The following is a 25,061-nucleotide window of genomic DNA, read 5'->3' as shown; positions in this document are numbered from 1 at the left end:
ACAAAAGAAAACGGTGTCAGGACCCTCCTAGACCTCACATCCTCTGATGTGGTTAACAGTGAGCCCGCAGATAAACACATGCTATCCTACACCACACTCGGTGGCAGCCAACTACATGTTTTGGAGAAACTTCTTTTTAAAAACTTGTTTCTTAGTCTAGTGGTAACGTGAGCAGAGTGGGAACTGCCCTGGCCGTGCTGTTTTGACATGCCCCCTCAGAAGCACACTTTTGGCCTTCTTAGTGGTCACATCCCTGCTAAACTGAGCCCTTTTTCCCAAAGACACCAGGAAAGAACATTTCAAGTGACAGTGAGGTTTCCTGCCAATGTCACATGCAGGAGGCTTATTTAACCCTTGGCCTAGCCAGAATGGATTTACTTCCCACCTAGCTGGGTACAGCCAGGAGGCTGAGGCACTCACTATGAGAAGGTGCCTGCTCCCTAGTTTTACAAGTGTCCAGCAGACAGGAGGGTACAGGTCTAGACACCGACACAGAGACAGCTTACGAAACTAAGTACTGAAACTTGGCAAAATGTACACTGTTTTTTTTCAAAGTTCTTTTTTTTTTTTTTTTTTTTTTTTGGTTTTTCGAGACAGGGTTTCTCTGTGTAGCTTTGCGCCTTTCCTGGAACTCACTTGGTAGCCCAGGCTGGCCTCGAACTCACAGAGATCCGCCTGCCTCTGCCTCCCGAGTGCTGGGATTAAAGGCGTGCGCCACCACCGCCCGGCTTTTTTCAAAGTTCTTAACAAATAAAACCTGCTTCAGCAGAATTTCTAACGCAAAACCCTTTTGTTTAAGAACAGATGACAAAGAAAATTCTAAACAGTGAACATTAATTTTCAGGGATGTCTTTCCGCCTCAAAGCAGCTAATGGGCTGTGCATACAGTAGTCACTAGAAAGCCCACATTCACATGCTCTTCTACATGGAGGTTTGGAAACCTGACTGGTTACGCAGCCTGCCCTTGTGCTGACTCCAATGCCTCTCACAGGCACACCAGGTTGGATGGAGGCTGAGGGTCCCCAGTGACCCAACACTCCTATCTATGGGATGGTTCTGAAGCCCAGAGGCAGCTCTTCTCTTTCTCATGGAGTATCTCTCCTGCCTGAGATACACTATCTGCCTATCTGCTCTGCTCTGTGCAGCTCCCACGGAATCCCTCCAAAAGCATCCACTCTCTATTTTCCTGGCAACCCTCAAGCCTTCACAAGCAACCTGAAGGGACTCTTCTAGGCCAGGCCAGTACAAATCCTCCATTTGGTAACCATGTCTACAGCTCAGCAGTTACACCAACCTAATAAAACATTGGGAACATCTGACAGTTCAAGAATTATTCTTCTGTCCTGAGAAGGGCAAGGAATTTAGCCAGAAAACTAAGTCATACATTAATATAGGTAAATGAACTTGTCACAATAACGTCCTGTGCCAAGCTGTCTTGTCTCAAAGTGACAACAGTTCCCAACATGCTGCCTTCTGAAGGTCCAGGAGACTCCAGCAATTCTTTAAACAGTCAGAGACACTGGCCACTGGTACGAACTTGGCTAATTCCCAATACTGAGGCTGTTAAAGAAATCTGTCCACCACACAGTGGCTCAAAGGACCCTTCCTCCTCACTCTCTTTAAATATGAAGTTTTTCTGTTGGAAAATGACTGTTTGAAGCAGAAGAAGGAAATGTGATCTATCAGTTTACATTTTAAAAGGATTTTGTATTGCTATACAGACTCACAGTTTAACCTTTACAGCATTCACCTGACCTGACCTTTTCTACAGAACAAAAGATCCCAACATTTTGAATTTTTGACCTCAAAGACATTACAGGTACACAAACGCCCTCTCCAAGTGTATACAACTGGTAAAAAGTACTGAAGATGACCAACAGCCCAAGGGTTAGAAGGTATTTCCATTCTTTAACAGACTCTTCAAAGGAAACAAAAGTATAAACCCAGCTTATCTGCATGGTGCCACTCGCTACCTGTGAATGACAGTCACGTCACCAGGAGCTACTATAGAAAGCGCCTCTTCTTGGCACTGCTGTCCTGCTCTAGCCCTCTCTTGTCCCAGTTAGTGCTCCTCAGCATGTGGTGAGTCACAGAGACCCGCCTCTCCTCTTCACCGGGCTCTCTTCTGTGACTGAACCCAGAGTCTGGGTCACTGCATTTCCTCTTGCTTGTGGAAGGAGCAGCAGGGTGAGCAGGTGGAGGCTCAGCCTGCAGAGGAGACCTGTGGCTGCTCAGAGGAGCGACGATGGCAGTGGATGGTGGCACAACAAAACCCAGGTCCTGAAAAAGCACAGGAAAGCCATGCTCTCCCAGGAGATGGACTACCCCAGGGAGCTGAGGGCTCGCAGGCTGTGGATCCTTCAAGAATGCTCCCTTGGCTTCAGCATCCAATCTCCTATGCAGTCGTGGATCTCGAAGTCGATCTTGAAGAGACGACCTTTCAGGTTCCTTTGAAGAGACAGCATCAGAGGGTGTGTGGTACAGAGCAGCAGCAAAAGATGTCTTGGCAAGCCCACTGTCCAGCCTGTTGCTGGGCAAGCCACCCTGAGGTCTGGGTGCCTCCGGGGCAGTGGCTGGAGGATGGGTCAGACTCCTCTGCAGCACAGGGTTCAGTTTCAGAATCTTCATAGCGTCATGTCTATAGTTTGGGTCAGAGGTCTTAATGATGGCCCCACGCTTCTGAGCATCCTGAATCAGCTCATTCCAATGTTGGTTTTCCTGAAACAAAAAGGAGAGAGAAACAATCACACCCTACAGAAACACTCATTTTGCTGGGGAAACATGGGGTCCAACTTCTGTTTTTGAACAAACAAGTGTAGTCTGATAAACAGATTCCCAAGAATGTACCACTCGCTTAGCAGACAAGAGTGACAGAGAAGTTCGAGTACCAGCGGTCAGGAGGTATAACCGAAAGGCCAGGGCTCGGGCCAGCTGCAAGGAAACTCTCCCCTCATCTCTGCCGTTCTGGCAACACAGGAAGATGCTTTTCCTCAGATCCACTAGCTGTTCCTAGCTCTGCTGAGCTGTTTAAACGTATGTTAACTAACACTACACACCAACCCCACTTCAAGTACACAGTGGCTACATTCCTCCAGTGGCTAGCTCCTCTGCATACTGAGGATCTAGACGACCACGTGTCCCTGGCCATGGCTGACATTCTAACAGTTAAGACTTGGTTTCAGAAGGCAAATTCCTGACCACATATGACTGTTCTTGAAGAAATCCCACAGCATTTACTGGCTTCCTAAAGACTTCTCAAGCCTCAAAAGACTAAAACATTTTAATCTTCTCAGGGAGGATTCCAAAGATATTCTGTCATTTAAATTTTAAAAAATGTATGGTTGTTTGCCTATATGTATGTATATGCAACACATATGTGCATGGTGTCCATGGAGACCAGAAGATGGTGTTAAGATTCCCTAGAACTGAAGGTTTTTTGTTTTTTAAAGATTTATTATATATTCAGTGTTCTGCCTGCATGTATGCCTACACACCAGAAGAGGGTACCAGATCCCATTACAGATGGTTGTGAGCCACCATGTGGTTGCTGGGAATTGAACTCATGACCTCTAGAAGAGAAGCCAGTGCTCTTAACCTCTGAGCCATCTCTCCAGCCCCCCTGGAACTGAAGTTATAGGTTGTGAGCTTACACGTGGATGCTGGGAACCAAACCTGGGTTCTCTACAAGAGAAGCCAGTGCTCTTAACCCTTGAGCATCTTTCCAGGCCATGAATCTTTCTATTATTGTACTCTTCTCTTGCTTATGTTGTATGAATGTTGCTAGAGATGGACTTGGAGCCTTACACCTGCTGGGCAAGTGTTACAACACTGAACAGTCTCCAGCCCATCAGTAAGGGTTTATTACTTATTTTTGTGTTATATGTGTTTGTTTGTATATGGGTATATGTATATGTCAGTGCAGGTGCCTACAGAGGCCAAAAGAGGGCCTACATTGCCTGTAGCTAGAGTTACTTATAGGCAGTTGTTAGCCACCCAACACAGGTGCTGAGAACAAAACTCTTCTCCTCTGGAAAGGCAGCAAATGTTTTTAACCACTGAGCCATGGCTCCAGCCCTCAAGACTTTATTTTAAAATGACAATGTTTAAAATATGTTAGAAACAATCTTTTAGCAATATTTATGATAAAACTTTTTCCTTATTAACTTAAAGAGACTACAGCGTCTTTCAAAGGGTACATAAACAACACAGCTAAAGACCAGAGATCTAGCTAAGAGATGGGAAGATGTATCTGAATGCTCTGGGCTGCTATCAACAAGAGAGGGAGGGAAGAAAAACAAGTGGAGTTGGTTGGATCCTCTCTTCAGATGACCACTTTTTTGTTTTGTTTTGTTTTGTTTTGTTTGTTTTTCAAGCCAAACTCAGAGATCTGCCTGCCTCTACCTCCTAAGTGCTGGGATTAAAGGTGTGTGCCACCATCACCTGGCTCAGATGACCACTTTTAAAAACAACAAAAAGTTATTGGACTGGCAAGAGAGCTTTGACATTAAAGGACAAGACTCACAACCTGAAGTTCAAAAGCACCAAGACACTGTGAGCCTTAGATGAGCTGGCTGAGCAGGAAGCACACGTTAGCTAGCTGTCTCCCACCGGCTTCACTCCCACTATATCCCCACAAAAACTGGAGGAGTCTTCTACTTAGAAAGGCTCTGGGTCAGACCTCTCACCTAACAGAATAAGGACTTGCCACCCTTGTGGCCCATGTCGCACATGTTCCTGCACTCTCTCTGGAGTCATGTCGCACACGACTGTTTGCTGAGCTCTGTTCTACCACTTGGTATGTGGACTGACAAACCCTCTTCAGTCTTGTCACTGATGCACACATCAGGGTTTTAGATAGGTCACGTTGAAAACCTAGTGTGTATGTATATATATATATATACCTGCACTTGAGCTAAGAAAGAATGGCTTATATGTACACAAAAGCTCACAGCCAAGTTGCTGGAAGACTTAATAATCTTTATTTTGTAACTGAGAAATTATTTCCATTTTGATGGAAAAAAGCAAAACATAACATAACAAAACAAAACAGCCAGGGCTGTGGTGGCGCACGCCTTTAATCCCAGCACTCAGGAGGCAGAGGTAGGCGGATCTCTGTGAGTTCGAGGCCAGCCTGGTCTACAAAGCGAGTTCCAGGAAAGGCACAAAGCTACACAGAGAAACCCTGTCTCGAAAAACCAAACCAAACCCGTAACAGCTAACAATGGATAAACGTGGCACTCCCTGTAGCTCCCCAGAGTGTACCTACCATCAGAGTCCTCAAATGTCCAAGGATGAAAAGGCTGTACTTGGCTCGTGTAATGGTGACATTCAATCTCTGCAAACTTGCCAGGAATCTAAGCAACAACAGGAAAGTTACTTCTGTATGCAGAATGGCACCCATCTCTTCAGAGGGTGCAGGCAGGAAGTACTGCAGCAGCTTCTCCAGAGCCCTTCCCACTTCCTTCCTAGTCAGAGGGCTTCCTCACTAGCTGCCCTGACTCAGGGTACCCAGCACAGAAGCCAATGGCATTAAAACATCAAGCAAACCAAACCCTTAATGCTTTACTTCCAAGTTAACATATTTGTTCAGAGTCCCTATTTTGACTTGGATAAAACACTAGAAATTAACAATGAAATCTAAAACTTAAAAACATCTAGCCAGGCAGTGGTGGCGAACACCTTTAATCTCAGCAGTCGGAAGGCAGAGGCAGGCGGATCTCTGAGTTGGAGGGCAGCCTGGGCTACATAGTGAGTTCCAGGAAAGGCCCCAAAGCTACACAAAGAAATCCTGTCTCAAAAAACCAAAAAAAAAAAAAAAATCTGAAAAAGGTCTAGAAAGACAGCTTAACAGTTAAGAGCACTTGCTGCTCTTTCAGAAAATCCAACTTCTATTCTGAGAAACCAGCCTAACCAAGTGCACATACACAAAACTAAACTAAAAACATACAGTTTTGATCCCTTATTTTAAAATTTTAAGTTATATTTAAAGTAATAAACTATTATGCAACTAGTATAGAAATACACAAATATATCAATATAGAAATATAATGAGTACATGATAATGGTAAAATTTTAAATAAATTACTTTTTTTTTTTTTTTTACACAAGAGATGAAGACTTTATTTCAAAACAACATGATGGACTATTTCCAATATACCTATCATGTTCTAAATTTATAAGAGTGTAAAGACTTTTTTTTTTTTTAATGCTGAATGCTGTTAAATCACTAATTTTTTTTTTTTCTTTTTTTCTTTTTCGAGACAGGGTTTCTCTGTGTAGCTTTGCGCCTTTCCTGGAACTCACTTGGTAGACCAGGCTGGCCTTGAACTCACAGAGATCCGCCTGGCTCTGCCTCCCAAGTGCTGGGATTAAAGGCGTGCGCCACCACCGCCCGGCCTAAATCACTATTTTAAGACTAAACAAATCTCTAATTTTTGCAGGTTTTTGTGTGTGTGTGTGTGTGTGTGTGTGTGTGTGTGTGTGTGTGTGTGTGTGTGTGTGTGTTTTCCCCCCAAGACAGGGTTTTTCTGTGTAGCCCTGGCTATCCTAGAACCTGCTTTGTAGACCAGGCTGGCCTCGAATTCACCGACATCTGCCTGCCTCAGCCTCCCAAGTGCTAGGATTAAAGGCATGTGCCATCTACACCTGTCTCAAATCTCTAACTTGTTTAACTCATGAAAAAAAAAAAAACAAAACAATGTGGCGACCCAAAAGCATCCTTAACATCTTCAGTAAGTAAACTAACAGTACTTAAGGTCAAACCCTTAGAAAAACTGTGTAGCACGTACCCCATGACAATTACAGATCTCTGCAAAACACACTTAAATCAATTACGAACATCAGTTTTACTGAACAATAGAGACACCCTATGGAAAAGTGTCAACATACAAAACACTAGGAAAAGCACATCTCACAGATCATCTACTTCACAATTTAGACATTTTCAAGATGTTACCTAGGTTGTGTGTATGCGCACATGTAGAGACCAGAGGCTGACACCAGGCTCATGCTTGTATATGGTAAGCACTTTACCAAAATGAACCAGTGGTTTTTCAACCTTCCTAATTCTGCGATCCTTTAGTATAGTTCCTCATGTTGTTGTAAACCCTGACCATAAAATTGTCTTTGCTACTTCATAACTGTAATTTTGCTACTGTTATGACTCATAATGTAAATATCTGATAGGATGGATATCTGATATGTGACCCCTGTGAAAGGGTCATTTGACCTCTACCCACAGGTTGAGAACAGTTTTAAACAAAAGAAAATTAATAAAGCAAATGATAGTTGCTGGTGGATCTAGATGACAGAGCTGATTCTCAACAAGGGATAAAGCAATGTGAGCTACTTACCCAATTGACCCTTGCACAGCACTCGCCCTGACACAGGTAACAATTATACAGTCTTTCTGCCGGCCCTGGAAGGCATCCACTGTATCCACTTCTGCAGGCCTATTTATGAAAGGCATGTGTTTACCAAAAAATGTAAAATTGTGAAATATACATACACAGCAGTATTTAAAACTCTTCATTGTGATGTCAGGTGTTGGTGGCACATGCCTTTAATCCCAGCACTCAGGAGGCAGAGGCAGGTGGATCTCTGAGTTCAAGAACAGCCTGATTTCCAGAGGGAGTTCCAGAACAGCTAGGACTACAGAGAAACCCTGTCTCAGAGGGCAAAAACTACACTGAGTTATAAGGTTCATTCTATATCCCAATAAGACAGTCCTTTCAGGCTTCTGAGTCAGCACATCCTCCTCTCTCCAGTCTTCTCACAGCATCTTCTGAACCCCAATTCTTAGTGTTATCAAGTCCATAAGAAACCACCTCTTCGTCTGAGGCCATACATATTTATGTACGTTCCCTTAAGCCTGGTAGAGTTTTCTACAGCTTGATGACTTCTGTAAAGAGGCAGTGGAATCATGGGACCGAAAGCACCGTCTTCTTTGGGGAACCGCCACCAGAACTGTACCGAGTCTTCTTATCCATGACCATCTAGCTTTCCATGTCCTGGGTATTTACATTTTTTCTTCTAACAGATTTTCTAGTTTTCAGGAGATATATCTTATACTACTTTGGTTTTATTTACTCCTAAGTATTTTATTATTTTTGGCACCATTTTAAGTGGATTGTTTTTACTTCCTTTGCAGACTACTCACTAACAACAGATTTTTATATATTGATCTTGTTTTCTACAAGTCTCTTAAACTTGTTTGCTTAATCCCCCTAAGAGTTTTCTTTGTGCAGCTTCGTTGATGAATCTATAAATATAACCATGCTGAATTACAGACTTACACAAGAAAAAATCTTGCTCTGGCTAGAACCTCTACTGCCATGGACAACAGAAGAACAAGCATCCTTCATGGTCTACAGGACTGCTGAACCGTCAAGGAATAATGTTACCTATGTGTTTTTTTAAAGACGCCTTTAATCAAATTGGAAATTTTCCCTGCAGCCCTTTTCAGTTGTAAAAGATGATAGGTTCTATTAAGTGCCTTTTCTCTATCTATTGGTATGGCATATGGGTCACCTTCTCAATCTAACTGTTCTCTGAGACAGTCTTCATTCTACAACCCAGGTTGGCCTCAAGCTCATCATGATCATCCTGCCTTGGCCTCCCTAGTATGGAGGCTACAGGAGTGAGATGTCATATCCTGCTTCCTTCTCTTATTCTATCAATATGCTGAGCCAACACTGCACTCTGGGATAGTAAATTTCACTTGGCCATCATGTACAGTCCCTTTAATATACACTGAATTCAGTCTGCTGTCTGTTTAGCATTTTCACATCTGCAATCATGAGTGCTTATCAGTCCTGTGGCTCTTAGAACACCTTCCCGGGTTTGATGTCATAAAATGAATTACAAAGTGTTCTTGGAGCTGGCAACATGGCTCATCGCATAAGGCAGCTTGCCACCAAGTCTGATGGTCTCAGTTCTATCCCAGAATCAACTACTGAAGGTTGTCCTCTGACCATGTGCATACCATTGTGGACCAGCCCCCAACAAAAATGCATTTTTTTTTTTTTGTTGTTGTTTGTTTTGTTTTTAAAAAAGAAAGTGTTCTTGTGCCTTTTTAAAGTCCTAAGTATTACTGGGCTTTCTGTTGTTGTTTTCAGATACAGTATTTTCTATGCAGCCCAGGTTAGTCTAAAATTAGATCCTCCTGCCACAGACTCCTGAATGCAAGGATTATAGGCACACAGCTGTGTTAGTGCTAACTCTGGATTGCCGGGCTGATGGAACTCAGTAGACAGGTCTAACCCCAGTTTCTCATCACTGGGAGTTTTGAATACTAGCTCTACTTGCTATATATATATAGTCTCTTCAGATTTTTTATTTTCTCTAAAGTCAGTTTTTTTGTGTCGCGAGATTAAAAAGCTTAAAATAGTTTTGGTATTTTAAAAGATTTTTGTATGTGTCTTTGAGAGTCATAGTGCATGTGGCCACCTGAGCAAAGGTGTCTTCTATCACTGCCTAGTCTTTGAAAGGGTCTTTCTCTGAACCTGAGCTCATTCATGCTTTCTCAGATAGGCTGAAAGCCACCAAACCCCAAAAGATCCTCCTGTCTCTGCCTACTTCTGAGCTTGGGTTACAGAGAAGTATACTGGACACTCAGCTTGCTGCCTAAATGCTGGGATCTGAACTCTGGTCCTCATAATTGTGTTATCAAGTGCAATCTTAACCACTGAGTCATCTCTTCAGATTCTGTTCAGATAGATCTCATGTAGCCCAGGTTATCCTTAACTCACTGTATAGAGAGTGTGATAATTAGTATTAATAATAGTCAACTTGTAAAAGCTGTAATAGCCTAAGAAATGGGTTGGGGCAAGTCTTTGAGGGACTATCTATTGATGATGTTAGTTGAGTTGGGAAGACCCACCCAGTGTGGGTGACACCATTCTCTACGCAGGAGATCCCGGACTGTGTAAAAGTGGAGAAATCGAGCTCATCACTAGCATGCATGCATTCACTGCTCTTCTTCTTCTGACTGGATGCTTCAGGGTCCTGCTGCCTTGACTCCCCCATCATGATGGGCTGTAATAAACTGTGAGGTGAAATAAACCCTTTAATGCTTTTGCCAGAGTACTTTGTCACAGCAATGGGGAAAGGAAACTATGGCACCAAGGTGACCTTGACTGATCGTTCTGCCTCCACCTTCCAAGTGCTGGAATTACATGTTTCTTACCACACACCTGACACTGACTTCCAGATTTTAATCTATAATTTTACTGTAGAGGTAAGGAGACAAAAACATAATCTTAGCAGGGCCTGGAGGCACTGTAATTCCAAGTACACAGGGGACTGAGGCAGGAGGATAGCAAGTTCAATGACAACCTGGGAAACTTACTGACAGTCACAAAATAATAAAAAAGAGAACTGGGTAATATAGCTTAGAGATGCTTAGAGTACTTGCCTAATGTACAGACCCCGATTCAACCCCAGTACTGTTAAGAAAAAACCTAATTCAACCTTTATAAACACCAGAAATACATGTAAAAATACGTCACCCTTTCTTATCAAATTCTTTCTCCAAATCCTTCTGGATCATTGTCTTCTGAGCCTTGTAATGGGTTATTATGCCAATATTTCGGAAGGAAATATCTTTTCTTTTGTCTTTAATAAGTTTAATTATTTCCATCACCAACTTTATTTCTTGAACATTTATATAGGAGCTAAACAAGATGGAAAAAGAAGACAGTGTATCAAGTCTCACAGCAGTCTAATTGCTCACTAGTTCTACTTAGTTTGTTTCCCATTACCATAAAAAGTACATAGATAGGTGTTTTTCCCCTCTAGTCAGGCAGCAGTGTCAAGACAATGTAATAGTAACTATTCATATATATAAATCTAGGACGTGATTGTAAAAAAGGAATTTGTAGTCAACTGAAGTTTGAACCAATGACCACACAACTGAAAACATACCACCCAGACCACTAAATGTGAACATATGGTCTGCCAGGATTGAACAGCACAAAAGTCATCCTATCCTGCCATTATCCTCTTTGCTGGCTCCATAACCTGTACTTCCAGCCCAGACCTCAGATAGGTGTGTCCTTTCACTACTAAACTAGATCCAACCCACAGCATCATGGGCCCTTGTTCTCCTGAGTCTTAAATCTTAACCACTGACATGCTATCAGCTATACTAATACGTCCTAAGGAGACAGCTCCCTCTCCTAGCCCTTGGGTACTCCTCAAGGTTGAGATTCTATCCAAGTCAAGTTCCTTGTTGCCTGTAATGTACTTGGGGCTCAGTTCTTTTATCGTCTGCTCTACTTCTGAAGGTGCCATATAGGTGCCACATAAACCTTTCAGTTGCAATTCTACATGCAAACTCCTCTGTATTTTTCACTTCTTCAAGGAATGTTCCCTCCCATGTCCTATTCTGATCTTAGAATCTGCATTTTTTTTCATATTTCCCCCCATAGCAGGGCAGTATTTATGCACACGTTAATGAACATTACCTCCAGACTGTTAATTCCTCTACTCAAAGCTTGGCTCCTCTGATATTTGCTACCTACCAACATAACCACCCACCCCACTTTGCTGTCATTTTATAGATACCCAACACATTCACTCACAACTCAAAATTCTTAAAATACGGTCCCACTAGGCCACTATCTACTCCCTTAATGCGCATTAATTCAGATGCATCTTTACTGCACTTAGCCCACCTGGAATAGTGAACTCATCTCAATGACTATCTAGTTAATGCCTGTCTTCCCATGATGCCACAATCACCTTACAATGGGGTCTTTCTATGATCTTTCAAAGACTACCGGTCACCTGAGAGTACTGCCCAACTAAACAGAAAAGGGGAAGCAATCAACACAGATAGTGATAATGACTGTGCCCTGGTACTAGAGAGACATGTATGGGAAAGCTTACAGCCTAATAATTCTGAGCCCATTACTGGAGAATGAAGGAAGAGGGAGAACATACTCATTATCCCGTCGTTCTGAACCATCTCCAACATCAAACACAAGGTAGGGCTGAAATGGCCACTCAGATGAACATCGGACGGCTTCAGTCAGTCTACAGAAAAGCAACCATATTCAGAAAATATGCTCCAAAGTACATACTAAGCCGGGCGGTGGTGGTGCACGCCTTTAATCCCAGCACTCGGGAGGCAGAGCCAGGTGGATCTCTGTGAGTTCAAGGCCAGCTTGGTCTACAGAGCAGTTCCAGGAAAGGCGCAAAGCTACACAGAGAAACTCTGTCTCAAAAAATAAATAAATAAATAAATAAATAAATAAATAAATAAATAAATAAAGTACATACTATATCATTAACTTTTTTTTCTGTGAAAGACAGAACCAGGAAAAAGTTAAAGGATAAGAGCTTATCCCAGATGCTCAGCTGGATTTTATTTCCATTCTGGTACCAAGGAAAGAGATCTACACAATTATGACTCGAGAGGAGCTCACAACCTAGCACATGAGATAAACCACCAGGGCTGGGGAAACATGGTGCAGCCTCTAGAGCGAGCGGGCAAACACAGAAGCATGGCTAAGAGCTGGCTTTACTCTCCAGCAACACCAACCCAAGACAGGCCAGGAAGTTACCAGTGATTGATCTGGATTATATTAAATATGGCAACTTTTACCTCCTCTTTTTTATTTTTCAAGACAGAGTGTGTAGCACTGGCTGGCCTCGAACTCAGATATCAACCTACCTCTGCATCCTGACTGCTGGGGTTAAAGGGGTGTGCCACCACCACCCTGCCCCCTCTTTTCAATCTCTCTGTATTTGACATAATCAATATAGAATTTGTAATTAGAGAAAAATCATTTCAAATTGAAAATCTAAGCTGATCGCCCCCACCCAATGGGGTCTTACTCTGTACCCTAGGCTGGCCTCTTAAATCTCATCAATCTTCCTGCCTCAACTTCCCAAGTAACAGGATTACTCATATCAGCTAATACAGCCACCCTGATTTATGCTTTTTATGCCAAGACTTCTTCATAAGCAGCTAACCCTTCAAACAGGACAAGCTTATACAAGCAATATAGGACACCAACCTATTTGTTTTCAAGTTTTTGTTATAAACATAATTAGAAGGGAAGAGACATATGTCTGGATGCATCCTGTACTGAATGGTAAGCTGTAAAACCGGCAGCCTGCCAATCATGTTCTGCTCCACATTCTCTTCAAGTAGCTTGCAGAATCGTGCCATCATCGACTGGTCGTAGCCATACTCCTGTGCTTTCTGAGATAAAGAAAAAAGTATTTAAGAGTTTGTACCAAATAAATAAATGAATGAATGAATGAATGAATGAATGAATAAATAAATAAATAAATAAATAAATAAATAAAAAGAGCCCAGTGCAGTGGTGGTGCATATCTTTAATTCCAGCATATGGGAGACAGAGTCAGGTAGATCTCTGAATTTGAGGCCAGCCTGGTCTACAGAGTGAGTTCCAGGACAGCTCACAGAGAAACCCTGTCTTGAAAAACCAAACAAGCAAGCAAGCAAACAAACAAATGAAAAAAGAAACCCTCTGTCTCAATATTTCCCACAAAAAGAAATATAATAAAGAAAATAGGGGGGGCTGGAGAGATGGCTCAGCGGTTGAGAGCACTGGCTGCTCTTTCAGAGGACCCGGGTTCAATTCCCAGCACCCACATGGCAGCTCACAACTGCCTGTAATTCCAGTTCCAGGGGATCCAACACTCTCACACAGATGTACCAATGCAAATAAATAATTAAAAAGAAAATAGTACTTGGATCATGATGGCACTCAATGTATAATAAGAAAAAAAATGAATAAATGTACACACAAATGCTTGGCAGAATCTTTAAAAAATACTAAATTTTCCACAGTAATTATCTCCAGAAAGTAAGTGGTTTTAAAAAAATACAAGTAAGCCAGGAGTGGTGGCACACATCTTTAATCCCAGCACTCAGGAGGCAGAGGCAGGTGGTTACCTGTGAATTCCAAGACAACCTGGGCCCTGTCTGGAAAAACCAAAAACAAACAAAAAAGGGACAAATGCACTATCGAGTTGGCTCAGTGGTTAAGAGTACTTGTTCTTGCAAAAGGCCCAGATTTGATTCCCAGCACCCAAATAGGAATTATTACACACACACAAAAATACTTTGAAAAGACACGTGAAAAATCAACTTCGCAATCATAAGTTTTTCCTCAGTAAGCTTCTTTTATTTGTATAATAATTTTTAAAAGCACAAATAGTTGGATCTTATCATTCTTGCTGTTTTTACCAAGTATCAGGACAGTAATGTTGAGCCATCAGCAATATCTTCCCTGCATGCTGTGGCCTTTCGGGAGGTTCAGAGCCTGTATACCTGAAAACTGCGCAGCTCCTGCTCCCTCTCCCTCGTCCTCACAAGCAAAGCTCCTGCAGCAGTTCTGCCCCAAGGTGGCTGTGCACTTGTGCTCATGTCTATCTACAAAACTGTACCATCGTTCTCAATAAATCCAAAGTCAACAACAAATGGCAACAACCAAAACAACACACTCATTGGGGGACAGAAATGTTTTGAAAATGATCTTTTCTCTAAGATTATGAGGCCACCTTTCTGCATAAAAAACTATTAAATTTCAGCCGGGCGGTGGTGGCGCACGCCTTTAATCCCAGCACTCGGGAGGCAGAGTCAGGCGGATCTCTGTGAGTTCGAGGCCAGCCTGGGCTACCAAGTGAGTTCCAGGAAAGGCGCAAAGCTACAAAGAGAAACCCTGTCTCGGAAAAAAACAAAAAAAAAACAAAAAAAAAAACAAAAAAACAAAAACACTATTAAATTTCAAAACCACAATATAAGGCTATTTAAATTGTCCCAAACAACTACTGAGTCCTAATTCAGATATGCATTTATTTCCAGGAGACAAGTCTCGTGGTGGAAAATACAAAACAAAAAAGGCAGACTGGACCATGTCAGCACTGTCTTCCACAATTGATTCAGTGAGTACATTTTCTTTTGTTATCATCTGCGTTTTCGGATGTGAGGGGCGCAGACATTTTTTCAACTACTTAAGAAAAAAATTGCCCAAACTGGACATCTATTTCCAAATCATGCCTCCTTATGTTTTCCTCAGCTTTGGGAATACATAGTGTATGTAGAGCATGTGGTGGTGGTGGGGTGTCTTTACATTCTAAAGCTGTCTTACATGTTTTGTGTTTTTATCAAATCAGATCCAGCCCCTCAAGCAGGGAAAGCCTGTGGTACTGCAAAGTGACCCTTAGGTTTTCCTGTCTATGAAACTCTTGCCCATACACTCAGAAGCACAACTATGAACAAAGAGACATTTGCAGAGATGTTCCCTTTCTTTTGAGACAAGGTCTCACCGTGTATCCTTGGCAGGCCTCATATGAGAACCTGCTCAGCCTGCTGACTGCTAGGACTGCAGACACGCACAGTCATGCCTGGCCACTTCAAATAACAGTTCTCTCTTCTCTCTGTCATCTCCTAGTTTTCCCCTCAATTCAAAACAGACTCATTCTCTCAAAAACAGAAGCAGGCCCTCCAACATCAACAACAGAAACACTCACCATAGAAATGACCGTGGGAGGGAGCTGTTTGGGGTCTCCTACTAGGATAAGTTTGTTGCAGCGGTGGATAAGCGGAGAAAGTGTCTCGACTTCACAAGACTGCCCAGCCTTGGGAAGAAAGTACAGAAGGAGAAATAGCCTTAAGTTCTAATACTCATAAAAGTACAAAGTCCTCCCTTACTACAGCTAAACCTTTTTTTAAATTATGCGGGACCTCATATGTGTTGGGCAAGTACTTTACTACTGAGTTATATCCCAGCCTCCTCTCCACCAGGTATCAAAAGTAAGCATTAAAAAAAAAGTTCAAAATATATTATACTTATATGAAAATGTCTTTATGTAAGACATTGTACCATGTACAATGAAGATATAGCAATGAAAACATATACATATAAAAGATTTCATTATAAAACAGAAATTATCCAAACACAATTTTTAAACAATCTAACCAGTATTTTGAACTTAAGTACCATAGACACCTTAACTGTGGAGTCAGCTACCAACAAGAAGGCTGTGTACATCCTAAGTGCCTGCTGCATTCCTCCTGAGCTGGAGCCTGGGAGCTCCAACAGAGCCGTTTTACAACGTCATCTCTGAAATTCAGATATTACTTGAGGCATAACTGTCTTTTTCCCATCTTTCTAACTCAATAACATTACTTTCAATTATTTCATCATTTCCACTTTTCCTTTTTTCATTTTCTCACACATAACTGACATATCTACAATAGGGTATGGGAACTCCTAGACTGATTCTCTGTATCTAATGATCCAGTTCTTCTGTCGTCTGACTTCCGTTCTAGCCTGTAACAGTAGGTATACAATCAATGTTCAGTGAATGGACAAGAAGAAATAAAAGATGTCAGCTAAAACTGCAGCAGCCAAAGCTGTCCGAAATCATAAATATTTCAAAAATTAGCAGGGAAGCTGCGGCAGCTCACCAGGATAGTGCTGGCGAGAACCCTGCCCAGAGGACTACCATCCTCACTTTGTAGCAGGCTGTCAGCATGGTTCACTGTGTGAGAATACATGCACAGCAGCTAAGAGCTGAGGAAGTAGAGGTTTCTAACTCGCAAGGCTGGAGGTTCACTCTCCAGAAGCACAGGGAAAGAGTAGTGACTGATTAGTAAAAACCTGCTCTCTATCCACACTTCAGCATTCATACTTCCCCCACAACTTTTCCTCCCAGCACTGGTCACACTGAGCACCCGAGCGCCCACTGACCTCATCAACAATGACACAACTAAAGGGGACACCCCCTTGCCCTCGGAAAGCAGACTCGAGCAGTAAACCACCACTTGTGCTCAACGTGCAGCAGATGACGTGAGACTCCAAGATGATGGTGTTCTGTGTTCTCTGTGGGCGTCCCTGAACCTAGGAAAACAAGAGATAACGTCGTTTAGTTATATACAAATCCTGTAAGTCCTATTTTTACTATTAAATATCTACCTTTTTGTTCACGTGACATAAAAATATTCAATAAAAAGGGGAGGCCGCGGCTCTCGAAAACAGGAGAAATCCCTCTGTATAAATCCACTGTGGACTTTAAGGCAATGTAATGCTGAGTTTTAGGAGAGGTGGCAATCTGGATCCAGTGCTAAAGCATTGCCAGGTTCTCTTCTCTTAGCCATCACCATAGTGAGTGTCCCCCCAAACATGGTTATCTAATGGCCCACAGAAGACATACGATGAGAATATCGAAGTTCACAATAGCCATGAACAAATACTAATTTAGAGATGTAGCACGAATCTTAAAAGTTCTTATTAATAAAAATGAACCTGGAGCCAGGTACTGGGGTGAATGCTGGAAGATCAGAGAAGCAGAACAAGCCACAGCCACCTCACCTTGCCAATTCCTCAGCTGATCCTGTTTCCTCAGGCTGGAAGCCTGAGTCCTCATCCAGAATGAATCTCAGCTGAATGGCTGCTAAAAGCCTAAAAGCTTAACCAGGTTATAGTTCCTGGTCCTCACACCTTATATACCTTTCTGCTTTCCTCCATCACTTCCTGGGATTAAAGGCGTGAGTCACCATGCTTGGCTGTTTCCAGTGTGGCCTTGAACTTACAGAGATCCAGGCAGATCTCTGCCTCTGGAATGCTAGGATTAAAGGCGTGTGCTACCACTACCTTACCTCTATGTTTAATATTGTGGCTGTTCTGTTCTCTGACCCCAAATAAGTTTATTAGGGTGCACAATATTTTGGGGAACACAACACCACCACATTGAGATCATTTATTTACACTGTTAATGAAAATATACATTAAATTCAACTGTGTTTATCTCTGGTCAAAAACACACAAACCATGTCATCATTAAACTGTCCAGTTGAACCCACTGATTTCTTTACAGCTTCATTTTGATCATCCAGATGCAAATCTGACTCAGTCTACCTTCAATCAGTCTAATAAGAATCTGATAGCCAGCAGTAGTGGCAAAGGCCTTTAGTCCCAGCACTTGGGAAGCAGTTCGAGGTCAGCCTGGTCTACAAAGCAAGTTCCAGGACAGCCAGGGCTACACAGAAAAACTCTGTCTCAAAAAAACCAAAACCAAAACAGAACAAAAAAACCACACTTGATATTTTTACACCCAAAGATAACCAGATATGCAGCTATTCTTTGTACCTGGATTTAAATCTGTAAGGTTCATCCATCTCAGAAATTGGCTAGAAAAAAAATGTATCTGCATTAAAAATGTACAATCTTTGCCATTATTCCCTAAAATAACAGTGTAAAAATTATGTATATAAAATTTGCATGATGGGCTGGAGAGTGGCTCAGCAGTTAAGAGCACTGACTGCTCTTCTAGAGGACCTGGGTTCAATTCCCAGCACCCACACGGCAGCTCACAACTGTCTGTAACTCCAGTTTCAGGGAATTCGACACCCTTACAGACACACATGCAGGCAAAACACCAATGCACATAAAATAAAAGTATTATATAAAAAAATTTGCATGACATTAGATATTCTAAGGAGACAATTTAAAGCATAAAGGCCAACATACATAGGTTACATGCTAAGACATCCTTGGACTGTAGGTGGGTGTCGCAGAACTAAGAATCAAATGTACATGATACAGGATTCAAACACAAGCACAAAAAGCTTATTCTCTAAGCCAAGATTAGGAAGGGGAAGGGGCGGGGGTTGTATGTTTTTATGCAAACCATATCCCAATGACACTCAACTTATATTTATAATGGAGCACATGCTAGTCCACAGTTGCTACCTTCTTACTTAACTTACAGATGTGGTTCATTCCTATTTTTTCTTTCTCAGTATCTACTAACTTAGTCTCTTGAACTACTCTTGATAGCAATTATCTATTTGCAGTTGGTGAAAAAAGAAACTGTTTAATATTGACCATACCTAAGAGAAAAACACCAACATTTCCACTTTCGCAGGTTCCATTTTCATGTTAAATAGTTTTTAAAACAAACCTCATGCCTTTAACCCCAGCATTCGGGAGGCAGAGGCAGGCGGATCTTGACGTCAGCCTGGTCTACACAGTGAGTTCCAGGACAGCCAGGGCTACACAGAGAAAATCTGCCTCAAAAAAACAAAAACAAAAACAAAAAAACCCAAAAAACAAAAAACAAACCCAAACAAAGCTCAGTCCTTATGTTCTCTGAACTGTTATCGTAAAGAAAGTAAGACGCTACAGGTAAACTACTTACCTCTTTAATTTTTGAAGCAAGCTCTTGCCTTTCTTTTGAAACTTTGGCAATGTGTCCATCTAATTCTTGCCTCTGAAAACAAATTTGAACATTACTATGAAAACCGAGCACTTTAGAAAGCTCTCAGACACTTCACACCTTAGGAGAGTGGAAAACATCTTACACGTGAACTTGCTACAACAGTGTGCTCTCTTCCCTACCAGTCAAGTCCTAGTCCTGCTCTGTACAGTTAGGGGACAGAGTTCTGTCTCCTGTGCTCCACATTTGCAGTCTGCCTAGTACCTCAAACCCTGGAGCATCATTCCTTCATTCCTGTCAAAGGCGCTTCACACACAACTCAACAATCCTGCCACATGATGAACACATAATGCAGGCATGGGAAATCATGACATCCTTCCCCTAAATAAAACCAGGGATTAGATCTGCTTGGCAACCAGAGACTAATCAAAGTGTATCATTGGAATAGATGCATGGTATTTTAAGCTGGGCGGTGGTGCCCAGAAATACTGGCACTTGTCCTCTCACGGAAAAGAAATGGCTGACATACAGAGCAAAGGAGATAATCAAAAGGTGGCAAAATGTTAACAGCTAAGGCTCTTGATCCAACCACACTGAGGCTAAATCACTCTTGACTTTGAATATGAGCCAGCAAATTCTTTTTCCTCAACCTAATTAGAAATGTTGGTTATTTTTATTTTTATTTATATGTATGGTTGTTTTGCTTGCATGTATGTCTATACCACATGTACGCCAAGAGTCTGAGAAAACCAAAAGAGGGCATCAGATTCTCTGGAACTGGAAGTACAGTTGGTTGTGAGCTGCCATGTGGGTGCTAAGAATCAAACTTGGGTCTCCTGGAAGAGCAGCCAGTGCTCTTAAGCACTGAGCCCTTACTCCAGCCCCTAAAACGGTTTAACTCACCAACTGAAAAGTGCCTAATAAGTACAATAAGCCATCTACTTTTGTAAATAAATCTCTACTGCAACACACCACATGTCTGTTTACTCTGATCTGATGAGGCTTTAGAGCCACAATCAAGCTGAAAAACTGTCACACAAGGTGTGGTCTAGAAAACACACGGTATTTTTTATTTCACAAAAGAGCTCTAACCCTGACATTAGGCACACTACTTCAGCATAATTCATGGACTCACACCATATCTCATACCCATTGACTAGCTCATGTCTAAGCCACTTCTGCAAGGTCCGAGTGAGGAAGTGTCCATACCTGCATCTCCCGCCCACCTCGACACAGAGCTCGCTGGCGAGAAAGCTCATCGAGTTGACCATCTAGAAACTCTTTTCTTCTATGCATTTCTTGAATATGAGAAGGCAAGTCTTTTTCTATTATAAATTTTAAAATCACATGTTAATTTTAACAAAATCACATACATACACAAATACAATGAGAAGGAAAACTCCTTCTCAAAGCTAGACTAGTTCTGGCCCCTCCTCATTACTTTGTCATATAAAAGGTAGCAGAACGCCAATGAACAGGCCAGCACTTACTCATTCTGTGGTTGACTTGGCTGTCCAAACTGAATTTTAGGACCTCTGTATTAATAGACTTTTCTGGGCCCAGTCGTACTAAATTTATATCTCCACAATTTCCTGTTGATAAAAAGACACAAAATTTAGCCAGGCAGTGGTGGTGCATACTTTTAATCCCAGTACTTGGAAGAAGAGGCAAATGGATCTCTGAGTTCAAAGTCAGCCTGTTCTACAGAGAGTTCCAGGACAGCCAGGACTACACAGAAAAGACACAAAAGTAATAAGGACATTACTAATGAAACCCATCTCCATATGAGTCAGAGAAGGGTAGTACAAACTGTAACTGCATGCCAGGAGCTAAAAAAAGACTTCTCACACATTCTTTCAGATATTCTAGATAATAACGCTGTAAGGCAAGTCCTTACCACTTCAGTCAATACAAGCTAGGAAGGTCACATGGATAGTGCATGCAGAACTCACATTGTTATGCTGACATTTCTCAATTATTCTCTATACAGTGTTCCATATGAGGAATGAATAATCAATTCAGATGCTAGGATTAAAGGCATGTACCACTACAACTAGAACAAAGTTTTCTTAACTATTTATTATTATATATTTTAATTCAAATAGAATCTTACTTGGTAATCTCCCCTGACCCCCTACTTGCCCCAAACACTTGTTTTGAGACAAGGTCTTGTATGTAGTCCTGGCAGGCCTGGAACTCAATTTGTAGACCAGATTGCCTGGAACTTCTAGCAATCCTCCCACCTGTTTCTCCCAAGTCTGGGTTATAGGCATGTGTACCACACTTAGTACAAATTTTCAACAACAAATATATGGTGAAGGAATGGCATATTAATACAGTTACCTTTAATACAAGGTTTTTAAAAATCCTAGTTCAGTTCTCTCTATAAATGTGAGGCCACCTTCTCTAGCCAACATCTACTTGAAGGTTTCAAAATAGCCAGAGTCACTGGGTATCCACCAGAAAGATGGAAAAGATTATCTGGAACTCATACTAAATATCCAGAAATGTTCTACACATTAAAATGGACATCATTCACACTACAGAATGAACTAGTAAAAATATAAGAGAGAAATTCCTAAAATCCAAAAGCAGATAAGAATTAAAAACCATCCTAGGAAGCATGGAGCTCCCGTAGGTTCCCTGGGTGCTGGAGCAGGGTGATGGAAGAGGTGTGGCAGATGGTTAGCCATTTACTTTGCTATTTAAATTATCATCATTAAAGTATAATTTACAGTCAGTAAAATGTAGGCTTAAAGAACCCTTATTTCGCCGGGCGGTGGTGGTGCACACCTTTTAATTCCAGCATTCAGGAGGCAGAGGTAGTCGGATTTATGTGAGTTTGAGGCCAGTCTGGTCTACAGAGTGAGTTCCAGGACAGCCAGAACTACACAGAGAAATTCTGTCTCAAAAAGAAAAAAAAAAACTAAAACCCCTTATTTCTAGCTGGGCAGTGGTGGCACATGTCTTTAATTCCAGCACTCAAGAGGCAGAGGCAAGTGGATCTCTTGAGGTTAAGGCCAGCCTGGCCTACTAAGTGAGTTCCAGGACAGCCAGGACTATACAGAGAAACTCTGTCAAGAAAACAAAACAAAACAAAAAATCCACAAAAAATGTAATGAATAATTGTACCTAAGAACCTAAAATTAAAGTAGAATTTTCCTCTTTGGAAAATATGAATTAGCAAAACTTACTCAAAACTACTGAGAAGCTGAGTGAACCCGACTCTTGAAAACATTTAACAATTGATGAAAATTTGTTCATTGTTGCCGGGCGGTGGTGGCGCACGCCTTTAATCCCAGCACTCGGGAGGCAGAGCCAGGCGGATCTCTGTGAGTTCGAGGCCAGCCTGGGCTACCAAGTGAGTTCCAGGAAAGGCTCAAAGCTACACAGAGAAACCCTGTCTCGAAAAAACAAAAAAAACAAAAAAAACCAAAAAAAAAAAAAAAAAAACCAAAAAAAAAAAAAAAAAAAAAAGAAAATTTGTTCATTGTTAAAAAAGAACAAAATAAATCAACACAATAATAAATCAAGACAAGTAACAAACTGTATAAAATAATCTGTCTTACGACAAAAAAAGAATTATTGGCTGTTCTCATTTATGAGCACTAACTTCAAAGTCCTAAAAAGAACACATTAGCAACCGAGCACTCTGTCACAGAGTAATGACATTCACAAGTTGATACCATTATGACTGACCAAAGAGACAGGGAGGATAAAAAGTCTGTATCATTTCAACAGAGATAAAAGAAAAGCAAAAAATTTATAGTTTATTATCCAATGACAAAATTGTAGGCTGTTAGTTTATTTCTACCTTTCCCACAGCGGCTAACCTGGACTTAAACATATTTCAGTCCAGGCGTCCACTGTGGGGAGATGAGCTTCCCGTGTGCGGCTACTGCACCGGTTAAGACCACACCAAGCACAGCATCAGCAGCCATACCTCTTGGCTGCACATGCAGCTACAGTGCTATCCAAACTATGGCTTAAGAGCCAGTCAGTGGACTGCAGGGTCAGCTTAAGGTTACCAGAATTGGAGGTACTTTAAAGAGTTAGAACAGGATAGAAGGATGGCATCTACCCTCACAACCGCACAACAAATACATGGCAAAAAAAAAAAAAAAAAAAAAAAAAAAGTTTGGCTGTAAACTGATAGTGTAGTAAGTTTTAGAGGAAACGAACCCTCTATTAGGTACACACATGCAAAGAAAGGCACAATATGTCATCTCTCAGAAACAGACATGCCCCATGTAATTTGCAGCGAAAGGGAAATAAACAGAGATGATAGATACTACAGCATCTAGGAACCCTCCTCAAAAGAGAGCTCATGTGTTTGTCCCCTTCGTAGTTCACCTCTCCTCATTCTCGGGGACGGGATACTGTAGACGCAGCAGCTGTCCCTCACCAAGATACACCAAGGAATGGAGGTCACAGTAAAGCACCAGGACAAAAGAAATCGGTTTTCCAAAGCCCACACTAATCGGCCCCTAAGCCTTTTGAACTAGAAGCAAATGTCTATTGTGCTTAAGCTAGTGCGCGGGGAATTTCTGTTACTTGCAACTGACTCTGATCTTAACTGATAAAAGACAGTGTCAGATATTCTCAAGGAAAATAAAGATGAAAAGAAAAATAACAAAAACAAGAGTGTATCATACCCAAAGGATTCTTCTTGTCTTTACATTTTTCTTTGAATTCAAGAATAATTTTTTTCATAAGTTCATCAACAGCTGCATTGGAAGGTGCACACACAAGGACTCGGTTTTGCTTGATTTTGGCATTGAAGTTTTCATCTGAACGGCCCTTCCTCTGGTTCTATAATTTGTCACACAGCAGACAAACAACAATGAGCTTTACTCTTGGGATTCAAATCTTTTTCTCCTGCTTTCAAGAATGCTGGCAAGTTCTCCCAATGGCTAAAGTAAAGTGTCTATTCCTCCCACAATATGAAAGCTACTGTGGCACGTGGTGCAGGACTACACTGCACAGCACGAGTACACACAGACACTGGGCTTCAATCCCAGTACCAGAGGGAAAAAAAAAAAAGCAAGCAAGGCAGTGGTGGCACACCCTTTAGTCCCAGAACTCGGGCGGCAGAGGCAGGAGGATCTCTAGGAGTTCAAGAGATCCTGGTCTACAGAGTGAGTTCCAGGACAGTCAGGGATGTTACATAGAGAAACCTTGTCTCAAAAAGCAAACAAAAAAAGAGACTTCTCCGGTATAAAGTATTACAGCTGTTTGGATGCTCTACACCTCAAAATTACATTCAAGAGGCTAGAGAGAGGGCTCAGCAGTAAAGAGCACTCACTGGCTGCTCTTCCAGAGGACTCAGGTTCAGTTCCTGGCACCCACATCATGGCTCACAACTGTCTGCAGCTCCAGTTCCAGGGGAATCTGTTATCTTCTTTAGGTTCCCTTAAACACTGCATGCATGCTGTATACAGACATACATGTGGGCAAAACACCCATACAGACAAAATTAAAAACAGTAATAATAATGACAAATCTTTTAAAATACACAAGTAAAGGGAAAAGGCACTTTAATACCCACATGCCTCTTAATTCAGGTCAAGCCAAGTCCAGGCTAATAGTATCACACCTACCTCTGTCAATAAGCGGTACAAGAGACCAACAATGGTTTTTGATTTTCCTGTTCCAGGTGGTCCATGAATCAAACAGATTTTGGCAACGGATGGTGAGTGTTTCACCATGGCATATGCAGTTTCTATGGCTTTCTTCTGGTCTTCATTGAAGTCTTTTAAGTAGGCAATCTACAGAGAAGATGTGTATAATGAGTTCTTTCTGTGACGGCACATGGGAGAAGGAATGAACAGCATCTGTTCAACTTTCTTCCAGCCTATGTC

General features: G+C 41.7%; 1 protein-coding gene across 7 annotated transcripts in view; it reads right to left on the bottom strand.

Moving 5' to 3' along the window:
• Positions 1 to 1,686: 1,686 nt before the first annotated feature.
• Setx (senataxin) overlaps positions 1,687 to 25,061 on the bottom strand; it is a 53,173-nt gene continuing 29,798 nt past the window's right edge. For 3 of the 7 annotated variants that reach the window (XM_059259922.1, XM_059259923.1, XM_059259926.1), the window contains 14 exons: positions 24,801 to 24,968; positions 23,856 to 24,012; positions 20,691 to 20,792; positions 20,410 to 20,525; positions 19,183 to 19,254; positions 16,734 to 16,883; positions 15,511 to 15,618; positions 13,023 to 13,210; positions 11,944 to 12,036; positions 10,509 to 10,673; positions 9,881 to 10,045; positions 7,353 to 7,451; positions 5,267 to 5,354; positions 1,687 to 2,718 (listed from right to left, as the gene is read on the bottom strand). In XM_059259922.1, coding sequence (XP_059115905.1) covers positions 2,005 to 2,718; positions 5,267 to 5,354; positions 7,353 to 7,451; positions 9,881 to 10,045; positions 10,509 to 10,673; positions 11,944 to 12,036; positions 13,023 to 13,210; positions 15,511 to 15,618; positions 16,734 to 16,883; positions 19,183 to 19,254; positions 20,410 to 20,525; positions 20,691 to 20,792; positions 23,856 to 24,012; positions 24,801 to 24,968 — 2,385 coding nt within the window. In that variant the 3' untranslated portion in view covers positions 1,687 to 2,004. Of the gene's footprint in view, positions 2,719 to 5,266; positions 5,355 to 7,352; positions 7,452 to 9,880; positions 10,046 to 10,508; positions 10,674 to 11,943; positions 12,037 to 13,022; positions 13,211 to 15,510; positions 15,619 to 16,733; positions 16,884 to 18,131; positions 18,173 to 19,182; positions 19,255 to 20,409; positions 20,526 to 20,690; positions 20,793 to 23,855; positions 24,013 to 24,800; positions 24,969 to 25,061 lie in introns of those variants that run through there. The other 4 variants (XM_059259924.1, XM_059259927.1, XM_059259928.1 and 1 more) reach the window with 4 other exon arrangements.

The sequence above is a fragment of the Peromyscus eremicus genome, chromosome 4 (assembly GCF_949786415.1).
Source record: "Peromyscus eremicus chromosome 4, PerEre_H2_v1, whole genome shotgun sequence".
Lineage (NCBI taxonomy): Eukaryota > Metazoa > Chordata > Mammalia > Rodentia > Cricetidae > Peromyscus > Peromyscus eremicus.
This window is presented reverse-complemented; position numbering and strand designations above follow the sequence as displayed.